At 41.5% G+C, this 19,588-nt stretch overlaps 1 protein-coding gene across 2 annotated transcripts in view; it reads right to left on the bottom strand.

Annotated features, from left to right (window-relative positions):
• Positions 1-1,935: 1,935 nt before the first annotated feature.
• The window catches only part of LOC125047073 (neuronal cell adhesion molecule-like), a 24,408-nt gene continuing 6,755 nt past the window's right edge, over positions 1,936-19,588 (bottom strand). The window contains exons 2-5 of one of the 2 annotated variants that reach the window (XM_047645164.1): positions 4,976-5,147; positions 3,701-3,839; positions 3,040-3,197; positions 1,936-2,724 (exon numbers count right to left, since the gene is read on the bottom strand). In XM_047645164.1, coding sequence (XP_047501120.1) covers positions 2,513-2,724; positions 3,040-3,197; positions 3,701-3,839; positions 4,976-5,147 — 681 coding nt within the window. In that variant the 3' untranslated portion in view covers positions 1,936-2,512. The remainder of the gene's footprint in view (positions 2,725-3,039; positions 3,198-3,700; positions 3,840-4,975; positions 5,148-19,588) is intronic. The other variant, XM_047645165.1, reaches the window with a different exon arrangement.

The following is a 19,588-nucleotide window of genomic DNA, read 5'->3' as shown; positions in this document are numbered from 1 at the left end:
AACATATGATACCACATGGCGGTACCATATTTTCCAACAATTGTCCTCTCAAAGCATACGCGGAAACATGGGTGTCTTTCTAGACCTTTCTCTCCAAACGCACTCTCCAGATCAAAATTGCCTCTTCTGTATCATCATCCTTCCCTCAGTCCGAAGGAAGTTAGTGTGCCCAGCACCACCTTATCTCCATTTCATCGGAACAGACGTTGGGAGACGGCTCTCGCCCGCTTACATATTAACCATACCCGTCTAACACACTCCTATTTATGTCACGTTCTGATCTGCCCTTATGTTCACTATGTAATTTTCCTCTTTCAGTTACATACAGTCTGTTGTCCTGTGCACGCTTTACTGCAGCCCCTACCTCTGTTTTCCCCCACTTATCCTCCCTTTACCGACTTCCCAATCTGTCAGACATCCTTACGGAATCCCACACTTTCTGCTTTGACAACCTGTTCTCCTTCCTCAGACGCATATATATCCTTTACTTGATATAATCCCCTTATTTAATCCAACCTTAACCCATTCACTCATCACTTCCTTTACCTATCTTTAACCTTTTCAATACTACTTTATACTGTTGACGTATAGCAACTAATTACTAACTCAACACCCTTCCCTGCTCCTTCTAATATTATACTTTCCCATAGTGCTACATGACCTTTATTTTGATTTTAATCATTAACCATTTATTTCTTTATTAAAGAAAAATTTACCATAATTTGTATACACTGTACAGTAAAATATCTTCAAAAGATTTATTGTAATTACTGAATTAATATGAGCAATTCAGTCCATGCTACTCTTTAGAAAGTAACTTTAACCATGAACAGGAAGGAAACTTTAGTTACAAATAATCCAAGAATAACATTAGCGTAGCTTGGGCGGGGACGATGGACATTTATAAAAAAAAAAAATGAGGTAAAACTTTCCTCAGAAAAAGAAAAAAAAAAATGAATATACAAAGCACTTGACACAATCATCCTCCACTTCTGTACTTACATTGAAAGCTTAATTTGACAAAATAGATTTTTACATCCTTCAGATAAATGGTATAGAAGTTGATTGATTTTTTCGGACAATAATTATGAAGCTAGGCAGTAAGTATTGGTTAGCTTTCGTTCAACTTGAAATGGATCGAATATTTTGCAATATTCTAAGATATATTATTTAATGCAAATTTGAAAAATTGCCTGTTTTAGTCACTGACTCTAGATATAAGTATAGAAGCCATGAATGAGTGTGAACAATTCCATAATGTTAGATATGTAAGTGGAATAGTGTGGAGTTAATGACACTTTTTTTTTTTTCTTTTTTTACATTGGTCACAAAATAGATCCATTTAATGGTGACGTTTTACGTGAGGTCTGACAGAAAAGTACCCGTCCTTTGGCTATAAAATAACAATCATACTTATTAAACTCACTACACCAAATCCCACGGTTGCCTCCCCCTCCTGAAGTAAACGAGTTGCCACAACGTATTTGTTATATTTTCTCATTCTCCTGCAATACACTACATCCCGAAGGTGGCTACGGGCTTTCAGATAGTTTGATTTTACGCACCGTTCTTGCACGTTTAGGGAAATGCAGCGAAACATGTGGTGATCTTAAAGAACGACTTCGAGAAATGTCCCCAGCGATAGGAAGACTTCTGTTTGGTTTATAGAAAGCGAAGAGGTCTATTTTGATACAGTTCAACTCCTTTTCTCAAGTTTTCTACGTGTACTTATAGGGCGTTAGGTATTATAGCCGCGGATCGGATACTTTTCGAAATCCCTTGTATGAGGGTTCATTCTCGTTTTCGCAATTTTTCCCATAACCCACGTAACCATCTTTTGCAAAGTTTATTAATTTGAAAAGACTGAAACATAATTTTCCTTTTTATAATGCATCGTCAAGACATTTTTTCAAAGGATAATTGTATACCAACAACTTTCTTTATATAGTGTATCTTTTATTATTATACAACTTACATATATAATACGTCTTTGAGACTTGAATAAGAAAACATGAGGGTGAAATGCATGTCAAAGATATTGAGATTATTTAGCAATATGCCAACAACCTTTCAGTGACAAGGGGGCACACACACAACCGCGCACAGAGAGAAACAGGCAGACACATAGACAGAGACATGTCTAAGACTTAACTTTATTTAAAAACATAGTTTGTGGATTAGCACTTGTAATCCCTGTAAATATTTTGCATAGTTCTTTTGTAACTCGCAAGGAAACTGAACAGAACACTCTAAACACTTTCTATGTATTAATTTCCTCGGGATGAGTTTCGTCACTAGAGTTTTCTTTGCAGTTTCAGAAGTAGCACACATAGCACTGTTTATTTAAGAGCAACTTTGCATCACCCGGTTTACACAGCAACCAACACACCACTTTCCTTTCCAAATTTTAAAATCTGCTGAAGACGCAAGCATTTTTAGACTCAAAATGCCTTCACAGATCACTCGCATTCCCAAAGTCCGATATATTCTTTAGTTCTTGCCGTTCGCTGCTTTACTCCACGTCGTAGCTGGCCCCGAACCTGCCATGTGCCCCGGGAACGCCCGACACTGAAGTCTTGTAGCAGCCGAGGTAGGCTATGATGTAGAGGGCGATGTAGAGGGGCGGCACCATCCCCAGCATGAAGGAGGCGAGGCGTGGGTTCTCCACTGGGGTCACGTACTCCTCCTTGTGTATTTTCCTCAGTTGTTCTGCATCTAACTGGCCTGTTAGTCAAAATACATTTGTTTATTGAGAAGTTATGCAACGAAAGGACTGTGTTGTTTCATGTATATAGTATACGCGTTTGTTTCATCAAAACGTTGTGTCTTTACACTTAAAGTAACTACTATTGTTACCCCCATCCCATGTAAATAACAAAACCAGATAAATCGATTAAGAAATACCAGTATGACTTAAGATTTCAAAAAAAAAAAAATAAAAATATATATATATATATATATATATATATATATATATATATATATAACCCAATAGACTGCCTCATGTATAATATCAGATGCAAAGCAAAGCCCACTGACCGGTACCATCGTGCAGCATTATGAAACCTCGTGTTGACCCCTGCATGTTGATGGCGCGACAGTGGTAGTAGCCGTAGTCTGAAGAACTAGCGTTGTGGATGAGAGCCACGGAGAGCAGGAAGCCCGGAGACAGGATGGTGGTCGTTATGGTCACATTCCTGCAGATTGGGAATGAAGGGTGTATGTAAAATAACTGTGGGGGTGGGGCGAAATATACATGTAAAATGCCAATATGTGGAGAGGAAGCTGCAAGGATGGTGACCTTACGTGTGGAAAGAGTATACGTAAAATGATTGATGAAGCAAGAAAGCTCTGTGTAATGTGGCTGTGGATGTGAAAAGCTATACTGGTACGTTAAGCCATCTATAAAAGCGAAACACAAGGTGACTGTAGATGTTGAAAGAAAGCTATAAATAATGTCAAAGTGAATAATTAAACACTGATGTGTACAAGAAGACACTTGTTTGTTTTGACATGATTACCCGAGGTAAATGGTAGACAGCTCTTGGCCAGCCTATCTTTATTATTTCACCAAACTTTCTCAATATTTCATCACGGAACGGTTATCATTACATTTGTCTTCTATTTATACGAAGCATCGCTAGTATAGTATATATACTCAACACAAACATGTCAAAGTCACAAGGCGCTGTTTGCCTACCTGTTGCAGCCGTTAGAGTGGATACGGGTGTTGTTGATGTACCAGCTGATGGCGGGGCGCGGCCGGCCTTCTGCCAGGCATCCAAGTTCCACCTCGCCCACACCCGTATCCCGTGCCCACAGGCCCACAACGGGCGCATCTGGAAGTTAGCAGACGGGTCAGAAAGAGGAAGAATATGAGTATGAAGAATTGAGCATAAAATCAGGGTTTAGGAACCCGAAGCTACATGTTGGATGTTTGTGTAGTTAATACGCATACACACATATGTAATATATATATATATATATATATATATATATATATATATATATATATATATTATATACATATGTCTGTCTATGTGTGTATATATATATATATATATATATATGTGTGTGTGTGTGTGTGTGTGTGTGTGTGTGTGTGTGTGTGTGTGTGTGTGTGAGTATATACTAGACACATGTATGCATGATTTGCGATTCAGATTAATATATCTCTCTATTCATCGCCTAAACCGAACCTGGGAGGAATTAGTGACCTGGCGAGGAAGGCAAGACGCTTTCGAAAGACATTATGACTTGCTTAATTAGACCAAGATTGAACTCGAGAGTCAATAATCACCACCGACAATTGCTTCAAATTAATCAGTTAAGTGTTTGCTCCCTCGCCGTCCGTACTCAAAGCATGTTGACAACCTAACAAGTACTGACGTCATCAATGTGAAATGGTGTCCTCAGTTCAAATAATTAAAATTTAAGTTTGAAACGGTTCACTATAAATATAATTCTTAGTGTATGTCATCCACTACACTGCTACCGATATTCACTGAGATAGAATGTGATATATATATATATATATATATATATATATATCACTGATATCTAGTGCGAAGGTTATTATAGCAAATAAATAACTATTTGGTAATAATAAATACAAGGTAGAAAAACTGTTCATTAATTATAAATCTTTTAAATGGAAAGGACAAGAAATTAAGTGATCTTATATTTCATCCTCTGATATCTCGTGTGAACGTTGTCAAAGGAAACAAGTCTTTGTTAATTATAATAGTACATGGTAGAAAAAAGTGCTCATTAATAACTTTTAAAAAATAAGCAAAAAATCATAAATCACAACTACACCAAAGTATAAAATTTAGATAATATAAAAACTTTATCGTTTATTGCATGAAGAGAGCGAATAGTCTTCATTACCTACTACTACTAATAATAATAATAATAATAATAGAAAATAAAAAAAACAAATCCCAATAATTAGAAAATCATTTAACGAACTTACAGTGCACGTGTATAGTGACGTTGTTGGAGTGCGTGTGTCCTAAGGTGGTCTTGGCGGTGCAGGAGTAGAGGCCGGCGTCTTCTCGCCCGACGTAGTCCAGCAGGACGGAGCGGCCGCCCACGACGACGGCGCCCCCGGGGAAGGTCAGGTTGGCCGCCCGACGCCACTCCACCTGCGGGCACACGGGACTTAGGAAAGGGACAGCAACTTGCAGAAAGAGAGAGAGACTTGTTATGTTAAAAGATATGTGTGCGAGTTTATCTATTTGTATACATACCCTCCCCCCCATCTTTTGCTGGGGGGGGGGGGACAAGGAGACGGAGACTGGGGATCAGTGTAGGGATCACACTTGCTTTGGACCTTTGCAGTGTCTTTTCTTCTCCCTCTTCCCTTTTCCTTTTCTTCTTCATCCCCTTCTGTCCGCTTATCCAAATCGTTTACTCATATTTACCCTTTTCGCCACAATACTTTACCATAATGCTGTGTGACCTTTGCTGTTTGGTACATTTGTTTATTTTGGCCACTGACCTTTCCGGAAATCCACAAACATCACTATACTGAAAATTTTTGTATACGCCGCTAATGTGACCTTGAATTTTTCAATAAATAAAATGGTATATACATGCATATATCTGTAAGAAAAGGTGTGTATGTGTCATAAAAAGGAATTATCAGCAACATTATTAATTATATGAGCAACATAGATGCCATATCTAGGCGACGAAATTACACGCGAACAACACATCAAGCTGTTGGGATTTCTTTACGAGGTTAAGTCACTTCTTACCGAGGAAATGTAGTTCTACTTTTCATTTTACTTTTTATTTACTTTTTTGTACAGTACATACACACACACACACACACACACACACACACACACACACACATATATATATATATATATATATATATATATATATATATATATATATATAGAGAGAGAGAGAGAGAGAGAGAGAGAGAGAGAGAGATTTAAGTATTTATGTTTTTATATTTAATTTAAACACCCACACCCACATACGCATATATATATATTTATATATATATATTTACATATATATGTATGTATTTGTATATTTATATATGTGTGTGTGGTGTGTGTGTGTGTGTGTGTGTGTGTGTGTGTGTGTGTGTGTGTGTGTGTGTGTGTGTGTGTGTGTGTGTGTGTGTGTGTTCTGATAGACATGTAGACATATTTGAGCGTCTGAACGATATTTTTGGAAACCTAATCGTGTATTCCATTTGCTCTAAAAGGGCCGGTCAGCCTAATTCCCTTCCCGAAAATAACTCGTTAACCTATAACACCACACAATTTCCCACTGCTATTTTTCTATAAAAATCATACTTATTTCTGTATGTGTGTGTATATGTGTTTGTACATACATGCACAATATATATATATATATATATATATATATATATATATATATATATATATATGTGTGTGTGTGTGTGTGTGTGTGTGTGTGTGTGATATATATATATATATATATATATATATATATATATATATATATATATATATATGTATATAATATATATATAATATATATAATATAAATATTTATGAATGAACCATATATTCCATAGAAAAGGAAAGCGTTAGCGCAGAAAGACAGAACCTTTCGTCTTGTATTCTAAAAGCATCTCCGAATAACGACGTTGCAGTAGATTTGTGGGTCAGCCTTATCATTTTGCTTCTTTCTTTCATTTCTTTTCCTCCTCTCAACCTTGTTTTCTTTTTTCTTTTTTCCTCGTCTTTCCTTTTCTTGTAAGGGCAATCATCTACGTATTTTCGTGTTGTTTATCTTTCTCGCCAATTTCATTCGTTATCGTCTTCTGTTTCGTTGTTATTATTATTGTCATTGCCTCTCTCATCATCCATTGTTAGCATTTCTACCATCAATTGTGTCCTCCCTCTCTTTTCCCTTACTTCTTCTTATTCTTATTTTCTCTCCTCCTTCTGCAGCTCATAACATTGGCTGTTGACGCGGCAGATAATTTTAATTAATCAGCTTCCTTCTTCTCAATTCGCTCCACTTTTTTTCTAACCTGTATCTCCCATCTCCTTCTCCCTTCCCCTCACTTCTCTCTCCAGCTCTTTCCTCTTCCCTATTCGCTCCTCCCCCATTTCCTCTCTGATTTCTCTCCTTCATTCTTCCCCCTTACCCCCCCCCCTTTTTATTCCTATCTCCCCATCTTTTATCTCTATTTTTTCCTCCCCAAGACCCCCCCTGACTTTCACCCTACCCCCCTCTGCTGTTGACCTTCCCCACATACGCCTCTTCCTGCTGACCTTCCCCCTCACTCGACCCCCTCCCCCTGACCTTCCCCTCACTCGCCTCCTCCCCCTGACCTTCCCCCTCACTCACTCACTACCCCCTCCCCCTGACCTCCCCCCCATGCCCCCCTCTCCCTAGCTTCCCCCTACTCGCCCTCTCCCCCTACTTGCCCCCTCCTCATGACCTTCCCCCAATTGATCCCTCCCCCTGTCCTTCCATCTCCATTCGCCCCCTCGCCCTCACTCTCCCCTTGACCTTTGCTCTAGTCACCCCCTCCTCTTCGGACTTCCCCCCCTACTCGCTTCCCGCTCCCTGACCTTCCCCCTCACTCGACCCCCTACCCCTGACCTTATCCCTAATCCCTTAGCCCTGACCTTCCCCCCCCCCCCCACGCCACCACATCAGAGCTTCATCATTGACCCTATTTCACACCTCGTTAAGTCGGTGGCTGGGAAACTGATTGGATTTTTTCGGAAATAATGATTACAGAACGTGTTGATGGCGTAGATCCTTGCTGTGGGGGTGGGGGAGGGGGAGAGAAGAGGGGGAGGGGGAGAGAAGAGAAGAGGGGGAGGGGGAGAGGAGAAGAGGGGGAGGTGAGAGGAGAAGAGGGGGAGGGGGAGGGGGAGAGGAGAAGAGGGGGAGGGGGAGAGGAGAGAAGAGGGAGAGGGGGACGGGGAGAGGAAAGAGGGGGACGGGGAGAGGAGAAGAGGGGAGGGGAAAGGAGAAGAGGGCGAGGAGGAGAAAAGAAGAGGGGGAGGGGGAGAGGAGAAGAGGGGAGGGGGAGAGGAGAAGAGGGAGACGGGGAGAGGAGAAGAGAGCGAGGGGGAGAAAAGAAGAGGGAAGGGGAGAGGAGAAGAGGGGAGGGGGAGAGGAGAAGAGGGCGAGGAGGAGAAAAGAAGAGGGGGAGGGGGAGGGGAGAAGAGGGGGAGGAGGAGAGGAAAGAGGGTAGGGGAGAGAGAGAGAAGAGGGGAGGGGAGAGAGAGAGGGGAGGGGGAGAGGAGAAGAGGGGGAGGGGGAGAGGAGAAGAGGGGGAGGGGAGAGAGAAGAGGGGACGGGGAGAGGAGAAGAGGGGGAGGGGGAGAGAGAAGAGGGGACGGGGGAGAGAGAAGAGGGGGAGGGGGAGAAGAGAAGAGAGGAGGGGAGAGGAGAAGAGGGGGAGGGGGAGAAGAGAAGAGGGGAGGGGGAGAAGAGAAGAGGGGAGGGGGAGAGGAGAAGAGGGGGAGGGGGAGAGGAGAAGAGGGAGGGGGAGAGAGAAGAGAGGGGATAGGGGGAGAGGAGAAGAGGGGGAGGGGGAGAGGAGAAGAGGGGGAGGGGGAGAAGAGAAGAGGGGGAGGGGGAGAGAGAGAAGAGGGAGAGGGGAGAGGAGAAGAGGGGGAGGGGGAGAGAGGAGAGAAGAGGGGTGAGGGGGAGAGGAGAAGAGGGGGACGGGAGAGGAGAAGAGGGGGATGGGGGAGAGGAGAAGAGGGGGACGGGGAGAGGAGAAGAGGGGAGGGGGAGAGGAGAAGAGGGGGAGGGGGGGAGAGAGAAGAGGAAGAGGGGAGAGGGAGAAGGAGAGAGGGGAGGGGAGGAGAGAAGAGAGAGAGGGGGAGGGGGAGAGAAGAGGGGGTGGGGGAGAGGAGAAGAGGGGGAGGGGGAGAGGAGAAAAGGGGGAGGGTAGAGGAGAAGAGGGGGAGGGGGACGGGGAGAGGATAAGAGGGGGACGGGGAGAGGAGAAGAGGGGGAGGCGGAGAGTGGAAGAGGGGGAAGGAGAGGAGAAGAGGAGATGGGGGAGAGGAGAAAAGGGGGAGGGGGAGAGGAGGAAGAGGGGAAGGGGGAGAGAGAGAAGAGGGGAGGGGGAGAGGAGAAGAGGGAGACGGGGAGAGGAGAAAGAGAGCGAGGGGGAGAAAAGAAGAGGGGAAGGGGGAGAGGAGAAGAGGGGAGGGGGAGAGGAGAAGAGGGGAGGGGGAGAGGAGAAGAGGGGAGGGGGAGAGGAGAAGAGGGCGAGGAGGAGAAAAGACGAGGGGGAGGGGAGGGGAGAAGAGGGGTAGGAGGAGAGGAGAAGAGGGTAGGGGGAGAAGAGAAGAGAGGAGGGGGAGAAGAGAAGAGGGGAGGGGGGGAGGAGAAGAGGGGGACGGGGAGAGCAGAAGAGAGGAGGGGGAGAGGAGAAGAGGGGGACGGGGAGAGCAGAAGAGGGGGAGGGGAGAGGAGAAGAGGAGGAGGGGGAGAGGAGAGAAGAGGGGGAGGGGGAGAGGAGAGAAGAGGGGGAGGGGGAGAGGAGAAGAGGGGGAGGGGGAGAGGAGAAGAGGGGAGGGGGAGAGGAGAAGAGGGGAGGGGGAGAAGAGAAGAGAGGAGGGGGAGAGCAGAAGAGGGGAGGGGGAGAGGAGAAGAGGGCGAGGAGGAGAAAAGAAGAGGGGGAGGGGGAGGGGAGAAGAGGGGTCGGAGGAGAGGAGAAGAGGGGAGGGGAAGAAGAGAAGAGAGGAGGGGGAGAGGAGAAGAGGGGGACGGGGAGAGGAGAAGAGGGGGAGGGGAGAGGAGAAGAGGAGGAGGGGGAGAGGAGAGAAGAGGGGGAGGGGGAGAGGAGAGAAGAGGGGGAGGGGGAGAGGAGAAGAGGGGGAGGGGGAGAGGAGAAGAGGGGGACGGGGAGAAGATAAGAGGGGAGGGGAAGAAGAGAAGAGAGGAGGGGGAGAGCAGAAGAGGGGAGGGGGAGAGGAGAAGAGGGGAGGGGAAGAAGAGAAGAGAGGAGGGGGAGAGGAGAAGAGGGGGACGGGGAGAGCAGAAGAGGGGAGGGGGAGAGGAGAAGAGGGGGACGGGGAGTGTGTGTGTGTGTGTGTGTACGTGTGTGTGTGTGTGTGTGTGTGTGTGTGTGTGTGTGTGTGTGTGTGTGTTCGTGTATGTATGTGTGCGTATGTTTGTGTGTGTGTGTGTGTGTACATGTGTGCATGTGTGCATGTGTGTGTGTGTGTGCGTGTGTGTGTGTGTGTATGTGTGTGTGCATGTATTTGTTTTTTTGTATGTGTGTATGTGTGTACGCGTGTACATATGAGTATGCATGTTTGTGTCTTTGTGTTTGTATTTTGACTCCTGCCATAATAATCATGCATGCGAAAACACCACCCTCATCGAAATCCCCAAAACAACTACAACAATCATAATAGACAATGACATAAACAAAAGCTTGTTTTGCAAAATCATCAAAAGACCGTGAAAAACAGAGAGAAAAAAATATTTCTGTATATTTCTCCTCTTTTCTCTATTTTCCTCATAGCCTATTTTTTCTCAGAGGATATCGATATCGCCTTAATCAAAGGGCCAAGCTGCATTCATCTAACCTGCGTAATTAACTTAACGAGTGAACTGCAGGTAGTTAAAAACAGCAGAAGCCGCTTCTTTGATCGCTCCATGCCATTTGCCGAGTTTTTCATCGTATCCTTTTTTCCCTAAGTATTTCAGCGATATTTGTCACTGGATCGTTTCCCAATAAAGATATGAAACTGTGCGATAGCTGTGAATGAAATGGCTTAAAGGGGACTGGCGTTTGGGGTTCTGTGTATTTGTAGCACGTGCATCATGGGGCGACTTATGGTGATGTTGAAATAATGAACAAAAGATATTTGATTTTTTTCTCACAACAGTTCGCTCAGCTGTGAAAATATGGGAAGTACGGGAAGACCAATTCAGCGGTTGGTTTTTACGTTCTTTAAAAGGGATAATTTCATACATATAACACACACACACATACATACATACATACATACATACATACATACATACATACATACATACATACATACATACATGTGTGTGTGTGTGTATGTGTGTGTGTGTGTGTTTGTGTGTGTGTGTGTGTGTTTGTGTGTGTGTGTGTACACATATATATTGTATATATAGGCCGATTGGTTAGATCATCGGACTCACAGACTGTCATGACAATCTGAGTTCGAGTCACCGACCGGCGCGTTGTTCCCCTGGGCAAAGAATTTCACCTCGATTGCCCATGGACAATCCAGTGGAATATCCTATGTGGAGGGTTTGCGGGAGGAAGGGCATCCGGCTGTAAAAACAAGCCAAAATTATGTTGCGGATCATTCCGCTGTGGCGACCGCTCAGGGGAGAAGCCCAAAGAAGAATATATATATTTGTGTGTATATATGCATTATTATTATTATTATTATTATTATTATTATTATCATACTAATAATAATTTAGGGTTTGGTGTAACACTTTTGTGTCTTTAGTCAAATTACTACAGCTGTTTGTTTTTTGTTCTAAATAACCCCGTGTGCAAGGAATGACCGGGGTTACCTTCTACTGGCTGTACGGGATTTCAACGCAGGTCAGCAAGATTGCTGGACAGGAATGTTACCACTTCACTACCGTGTGTGTGTGTGTGTGTGTGTGTGTGTGTGTGTGTGTGTGTGTGTGTGTGTGTGTGTGTGTGTGTGTGTGTGTGTGTGTGTGTGTGTGTTGATTACTGGAAATTCTCTAATAATTGGTTGAAAAGTTATTCACACAGGTATTGTAATCATATTTAAGAACCTTCTCATTAGTGACCCAGTTGCTACATCACATGTTGGCCAATGACTCTGTAAGACAGAGGCAATTATTTCCGTGAAATATTACAATAAATATATTCTCATTTCTATTCACTACTTCTGACAAATGATAAAAAATGAAAAGAAATAAAGAGTTGTGCTATCTATAGAACGGACTGAATGGGTAACGGATATAGAGGTGTATGTTCCAAGAGCATTGTATGATGCAAACTAACGGTGAAATCTAACCCTTTGATGCATATATATATATATATATATATATATATATATATATATGTGTGTGTGTGTGTGTGTGTGTGTGTGTGTGTGTATGTGTGTGTGTGTGTTTTATATATTAATATATACATATATATGTATATATGTAAGTACACCCACATACACACACACACACATACACACACACACACACACACACACACACATATATATATATATATATATATATATATATAGAGAGAGAGAGAGAGAGAGAGAGAGAGAGAGAGAGAGAGAGAGAGAGAAACATGGGGGCGGAAGAGGGAGAGGGATGTATGGATAAGTAAGTAACTTGACAGACAAAATCTAATGAAATATGATGTAGTTCCCCGTACAAATCTTTGGTTCACGCGTTAATGATCTGTGCCTGTGCATACGTATGAAGAGATAGAAAGACAGTATGGCGTATGTGCGTGTCTTCTTCAAAACCTCTATCACATCAAGAGTATGTGAACGCGTTGCCACTCATCCATGAGGACGCACACAGGAAAACACACACACACACACACATACACGCATATATATATATAAATATACATATATATATGCACAAACACACATATACACACACACAATATATATATATGTATATATATATACATATATGACTGCCGCGATGGTCCAGTGGTTAGAGTACTGGCCTCCGACCCTCGTGGTCCCGAGTTCAATTCCCCGTCGCGGCGGTCGTAAAAATGCCGTGGCACAAGTGTTAGCGCGCCGAACCGCGGTTGATTAGGAAGTGCATCCAATCAAGCAAGGGTGACACTGCCCTATAACCTCTTAATGGTGAATTGCGAGAGGCCTATGTCCTGCAATGGAATGAATGGCTGTTAAAAAATATATATATACATATACATATATATATATATATATATATATATATGTATATGTGTGTGTGTGTGTGTGTGTGTGTGTGTGTGCATATATATATATATATATATATATATATATATGTGTGTGTGTGTGTGTGTGTGTATACATATATCTGTGTATGTATATATATACATATATATATATAACTCTACATTTTGATTAATTTGTTTATCTATATTTCTATATATCTTTCTATACATACATATATATACATATATATATAAATATATATATAAATGAATATATAAATATATATATATGCACAAACACACATGCACAAACACACATACACACACACAATAAATATATATATATATATATATATGTATATATATACATATATATATATATGTGTGTGTGTGTGTGTGTGCGCATATATATATATATATATATATATATATATATATATACATATATATGTGTGTGTGTGTGTGTGTATACATATATCTGTGTATGTATATATATACATATATATAACTCTACATTTTGATTAATTTGTTTATCTATACTTCTATACATCTTTCTATACATACATATATACACACACACACACACATATATATATATATATATATATATATATATGTTTCTCTACCTCGGTCTATACACATTCACCATGAATAAAATGAGATGAGATGAATAAAAAGTAAAAAAAAAACCCCCCCCCCCCCCCGAATGTCTAATATATTCATATTATTCCACCTTTTATACCTGGTATGAGCCAGTTCAATTTAAAAAAAAAAAAAAAAAAAAAAGGAATTCGGCTGTTCCAAAAAAATAAAATTCAAAAACACGTATATTAGTCGTCAAGATCAAAGAAGCAGCGTAATTTGGGAATTAAGTTAATCACACAGCATATCCACGTAAAGCATGTGTTTGATCACCTCAGTCACATCTGTAATTAATGGCGGGAAAACGATCACTGGCAATATTTCATTTCTACTGATCTAGAACTTTTTCTTTTAATGTCGTGTTTGTGTCTGTAAATAGTCTTTGATTATCATATCATTCTCCCTATTTGTGTTATGATTTTTGGATTAATCTATTGTTATTATTGTGAGTCTTTGATCATGTTGGTAGTGTTATGATCCTTTGATTATTGTATTGCCATTGTCTCTATAGTACTTTTAAAATTCTTTGATTATTATGCTGTGTGACACTGCAGATGCTTTTTGACATTGTCGGTGCTCAGTACAGTGTGTACTACTCTTATTTTACCTCAGCAAGGGGCCTATGTTCTTTAATAGTGATTGTTTTATTATTTTCGGCATAAAAATTACAGGTGCTTTAGAATCTGGGCACTATTTTGAACCTAATCTGCAGAGAAGATAGATTTTTCCCATTCGTTTTGCCAGTGCAACACTCATAGAAAGTGGGTATGCAATATGCAGGAAATTCGAGTTCTGAAAAAAAGAAAATCTGGATAGACATATATATGTTGAATCTCCACATACACATCTGTGTTTGTGTGTGTGTGTGTGTGTGTGTGTGTGTGTGTGTGTGTGTGTGCACTTATTGTGTAATCATTCTCAGAAATTGGATCTTCTATGAAAACCATTTGCTTTTTTGTGGGGGAACTTGTGTAATTGGATACTTTTTATAGCAATGGCTTTCTGGTTATCATTCTCGTTATTTTCTTTAGTATTAATACGCTTACAGTAATAATAGTTTCGGGTACAGATAATTTAATAACATACACTACATTGCAAGATGGCAAATATCCTAACAAAGCAATGACTTAACATGGCTATTATTATGTGTAAGCGGAAGGCGTGTGTCAGCAGTAGTCTCGGTTCAGAGCACCCGCCGAGTCACGTTACTCTTTTATTTTTACTGCTGGAATATTTTCAGTGCATTATGTTAGAATTTTATATATATTTTTTTTTCTCTAAACTTAAGACTTTAGTATATTTACAAAGGGTCGCTTCATATTTCATATAGGAGAAAATACTCCATTTAAACTAGGGAAAAGGGTTTTTGCGAACATTGATCACTTTTCACGCAAGAAACAACCCTGCCATCACGAACACACATTGGTATAAGGATCAGAAGCCAAACATTGGCCCTCTGTCTATTCAGCAAGTAATGAACCCTGCTTCTCGACGTCTAAAGCAAGTAAAGCAAAACGAATAAATCCTATATTACCTGAGAACAAAATAAAGACCATTTACCCTGAGTCATCAACACTTTATGTAATGGTAACCTTTGTAGTGTGAGTAAGCAAAACTTGCCGAGATGATGAAGCCTTACAATGTCACTACGCCACCTGTAGACCACAGCAGTAACGTCACGCGTAACCTGGTAAGCTAAAGGAGCGGCCTTAGAAGATCTATTGTTGGGAGGTGATATAACGGGACTTAGATAAGAACAGCTGTTTGGGTAAATTTCCATATATATGTATATAAATAGATTATCCGTTCAAAGACACCCACACTATATACATACATATGTACAATATCTGACATACAGCTTATGTGTGCGTGTATATGTATGTGTGGATGAAACATAAGCAATGCATCAAAATACCCCTCCCCCCCACTCCTCCAGGGGGTAAGCCAACCATACCCGCTTAGTTTGATTCTAACGGCCACACAATCCACATTAACACAGCCAGACGAAACACTCATGAAGTTTCAGTAGTTAGCTTGTAGTCATCCCGTACAAGTTTGAGAAAACAAGTTGGAATTTCACGGATATATTAGCTCATCTGAATATTAATCTAACAGCATTATGATTACGTAATTAACTTTCGCGTAACTACAGACCGCAGGTGTTTACAAGATGTCTTCCTTGTCCTAATTATAACTTTGTTCTTATTGCATAAAAAGCATACTTTCCAGAAAATGTATATTTCATGCGTTCAGCCTTTTCTGCAACACTCAGGAAAAAAAACACAACTCTGTTAATTCCAAATTTGTTTACAAAATAAATCTTGTTTTTTTTGTTTTTTTTTTACGAAAACAAGCAAGCTTATCTAAAGTATATAGACAAATGTATTTCTGACGAAGATGTAATCGAAACCGGTCAATTCTCTCTCTCTCTCTCTCTCTCTCTCTCTCTCTCTCTCACTCACTCACTCACTCACTCACTCACTCACTCACTCTCTCTCTCTCTCTCTCTCTCTCTCTCTCTTTATATATATATATATATATATATATATATATATATATATATATATATACACACACATATGTGTGTGTGTGTGTGTGTGTGTAGATATTGTATATGTGTGTGTATATATGTGTGTTTGTGTGTGTGTGTGTTTGCGTGTGCGTGTGCTTGTGCGTGTGTACGTGTGTGTTTAAAAGTATGTGTGTATGTGCGAGCGAGTGTGGGTGTGTAGAAATACTGTATGTATATATGTATGAATATTATATAAGTATCGATAGTTCGATAGGTACAAGTAGGTGAATGTGGATATGTGTGTATCTATATATAACCATGTAGATGTGGAAAGTCAAATGGCCTACATTTCTGAAGGCCATCTGTCGGCTTGACAACAGTAAACCAATAACGGCACTACCTTTCTTTCTTTCTTTCTTGTTGGATTTCTTGGCTATCAACCAGCGGCATGTGGCCAAGGTTATTAAGCCAATGGATCCTATTTATTGTATCAATCTATATAAGGTCATAAAGTTTTGTCTCCCTTAAAAAAGTGATTACTTTACTTATTTTATTTTTGTCATCTGATAAAAGATTTGATGTTGTTAAATCTTTATTTTTTTAATCTGAGATAATCTATTATACTTCTTTGATTATTATAATTCTGACAAGCTGTTAAAAAGTGCTCTATTGTTAGGTTGGAGTTGCATGTCTCGCATTGTGAAGGGTATTTTTTTTCTAAGGAGGGAGTGATGTGGGTAAATCTTGCAGCGTTGACCCTAAGGCGGGGATATGTCCCACGGTTCGATGTTTAGTCTGACTTTATTTGTCAGTTGGAGGTTGGTCCACTCACTTTGCCACAGATGTATTTTTGTTTTTATAAGAGACACAAAACACCTGATATCTGTACGAACTATGGTAGTGTCGCCAGTTGACCCGGCTAGTTTGTCAGCCTGTTCATTGCCATGGATACCAGAGAGGCCTGGTAACCATATTAGCTTGATTGATTTGTTGGCACCACGTAACTTAAGAATGATATTACCCAGCAGTTAATTTTTAGTGGTTTCTAAGGATTTAATAGCTTTAAGTGAACTTAATGAATCGGAGAAAATAACTATTCTATCGTGGGTCGTCGATAGTGCAAAATCAAAGGCTTTATCAGTGGCAAAAAGTTCAGCAAGGAAAATCGATGTATGATTCGGCAGTCAAAACTTTAGTTCACATTCAGTCGACCATACACCCGCACCCACATCTGTCTTGAAGCTGTCGGTATACATATGAAATAAATTTGAGATGTTTAATAAGGATCTCTGAACCTCTGGCGTACCTCCACCTCTATACCGACTTTCTCGACGAGGTCGTGGAGTCTCGTGGCAAAGGGCCTAGTGCCTCCATTGCCATTAGGGTGGCTCGGGTCTCGAGCTACTTACTCACCTCTACCATCCACCCGCAGGGAACCCCATAACATATGATGAGCATTAAAATCACCTAAAATTACTTTATTTTGTGGCAGACGTTCATGAAGAGCAAAGAGCTCATCATAGATTATCACTTTATCAGGTGGACAATAAACTGAACATATAGCCAGATACGTGCCATTAATTTTTACTTTGCATGCAACAAACTCCAAAGTATAATCAATAGTCACTTCTGTAAAAGGGAGGCTTTGGTGGATGTACATAGCGACTCCCTACCCTCACGATCCTTCCGACATAAATGGTAGTTCCTCAGCGATACGACCTCGTCAGAGACTTCGACAGTTCCATTGTATAATGGTCGACGCGAAGATTACGTTTTATGGGGTTTGGAATTGCTTTGTCCGCCAGTTTTAATTTTCTTTTTATGGGAGGGAGGACCCCCCTCTCCCTTGCTTCCCGTGACCCCTCACGGGATGGTTTGGAGACAGAAGCCTCCATGTCCTGCACCTCCTGGCGAGGGAGACGACTGACAGATTGCGACCTGCTTCTCTCTCGAGAAACCGATCGCGAGCCAGACGAAGTCCTCACAGGAGTAGCCCGGACGGGGAGGTGCGCTCCGGACTGTGATTCGGTATCAGCATCCTTAAGATGTTTATGCTGGGTTGATGCAGCCATTTGATCGACCAATTTAGTCTACTGATAAACTTTAATTTTTAAATCTTTAACTGTTGGTTCAATTCAGCTATTTCTTTATCTTTAGCTACAAGCTGCTGACTGACATCACTTGCACTACGGGCGTTGTTAGTTACTGCTGCAGCATAGGAAGTATCGGGTTTTTGTGTCAAACTTTCCACTTTCCTCTTCAGTATAACTCATTTCATGTTTCCTCATATATGCTAATGTCTCAGTCTCCTTTAGGATGCTGCACTCAGCAGATCCTGACTGATGGGGACCTCCACAGTTAGCACATTTGGAAATCTGGCTAGTACATGTGATGATGTCATGGGCTTCAGCACATTTACGGCAAATACATTTATTAGTGTCTTTATCAATACATCTTAATGAGGTGAGTCCGAATTTTTGGTATCTATCACAATGCATTAGCTTTTGTACATATGTCTTACTTGGACACGTTCATATCCGACGTTAACATACTCTGGGATTTTATTTAAAGCAAGGTAAAAAAACACAGTCCAGTTTTCGTTCGTACATTCCCGTCCTTCTTGGTCATACAATGAACGTCCACTACGTCTTGGTCCTTCATGCTCTCGAGAATTTCACTTTCTTTTATCGTCCTCAAATCCCTGTGAAAGATTACTCCCTTACAGGTATTTGGGCCAATAGGAATATTTACTTTCACTCGAAGACAAGGAGGCTTCTATCTCGCAATTTTTTGACACAATCAAAAAGGGGTTCACGTTCAAAAGCGATTGATTTTCATTCAAGCATTTTACATTTGCGAACCTTGCATTCTGGGTGGGGATTTTGAAAAGTGGTCTTCTCGTTTTGTCATTAGTGGGGGTTCCGTTCATGGTCGAATTTGTCAGAGTGGTCATGAGTCGCCCCTCCTCCTTGAGGAGGAGAAGGGGTAGCTGGGGTAGCATCCATCCTGGGTATCGGACCAGGTCCGACCCCTTGTCTCAAAAAAACCTAGTCCTGAAGGGACAAAAAACACTTTTGTTATCAACCTAACAACAATAGCTAACAGAGTAAGGCAGTTTTCTGTCCTCTACCCCCCAGTGGAAGCCTGGTTGCGTTCTCCAGTACCACAGAGGGATCGAGTTATGTGTTGGACACTTCCTTACCGCCGAACTTGCCCAGGCGAAGGACGGTAATTCAATGCCCACCCCCAAAGCGAATACGGGAGTTCACGAGGAACTCCGGTAGGCTCAGGAAAGTCACATTAGAAGAAAAGAAATCAGGACCAAATAAAAAGTGCGCCCAAATGACGCCCCAGACTACTGGGCCTCCCTACCCAAGGGTCAAAGCCACAAGGGCTACCCTGGTGTAGAAGAGAGCTGCGGGTCTGAGGTGGGGTGCTGACTACGCCTACTGTAGCCTCATGTCACCTGCAAATACAAGAGCACTGAAGGTTCTGGCAAAGCACTATAAGGATCTGTAATTACAGCTCTTGTGGCACAAGATTTC

The sequence above is a fragment of the Penaeus chinensis genome, chromosome 40, assembly GCF_019202785.1.
Source record: "Penaeus chinensis breed Huanghai No. 1 chromosome 40, ASM1920278v2, whole genome shotgun sequence".
Taxonomy (NCBI): Eukaryota; Metazoa; Arthropoda; class Malacostraca; order Decapoda; family Penaeidae; genus Penaeus; species Penaeus chinensis.
The sequence above is the reverse complement of the archived record's forward strand: the minus strand, read 5'-3'. Positions and strand labels throughout refer to the sequence as shown.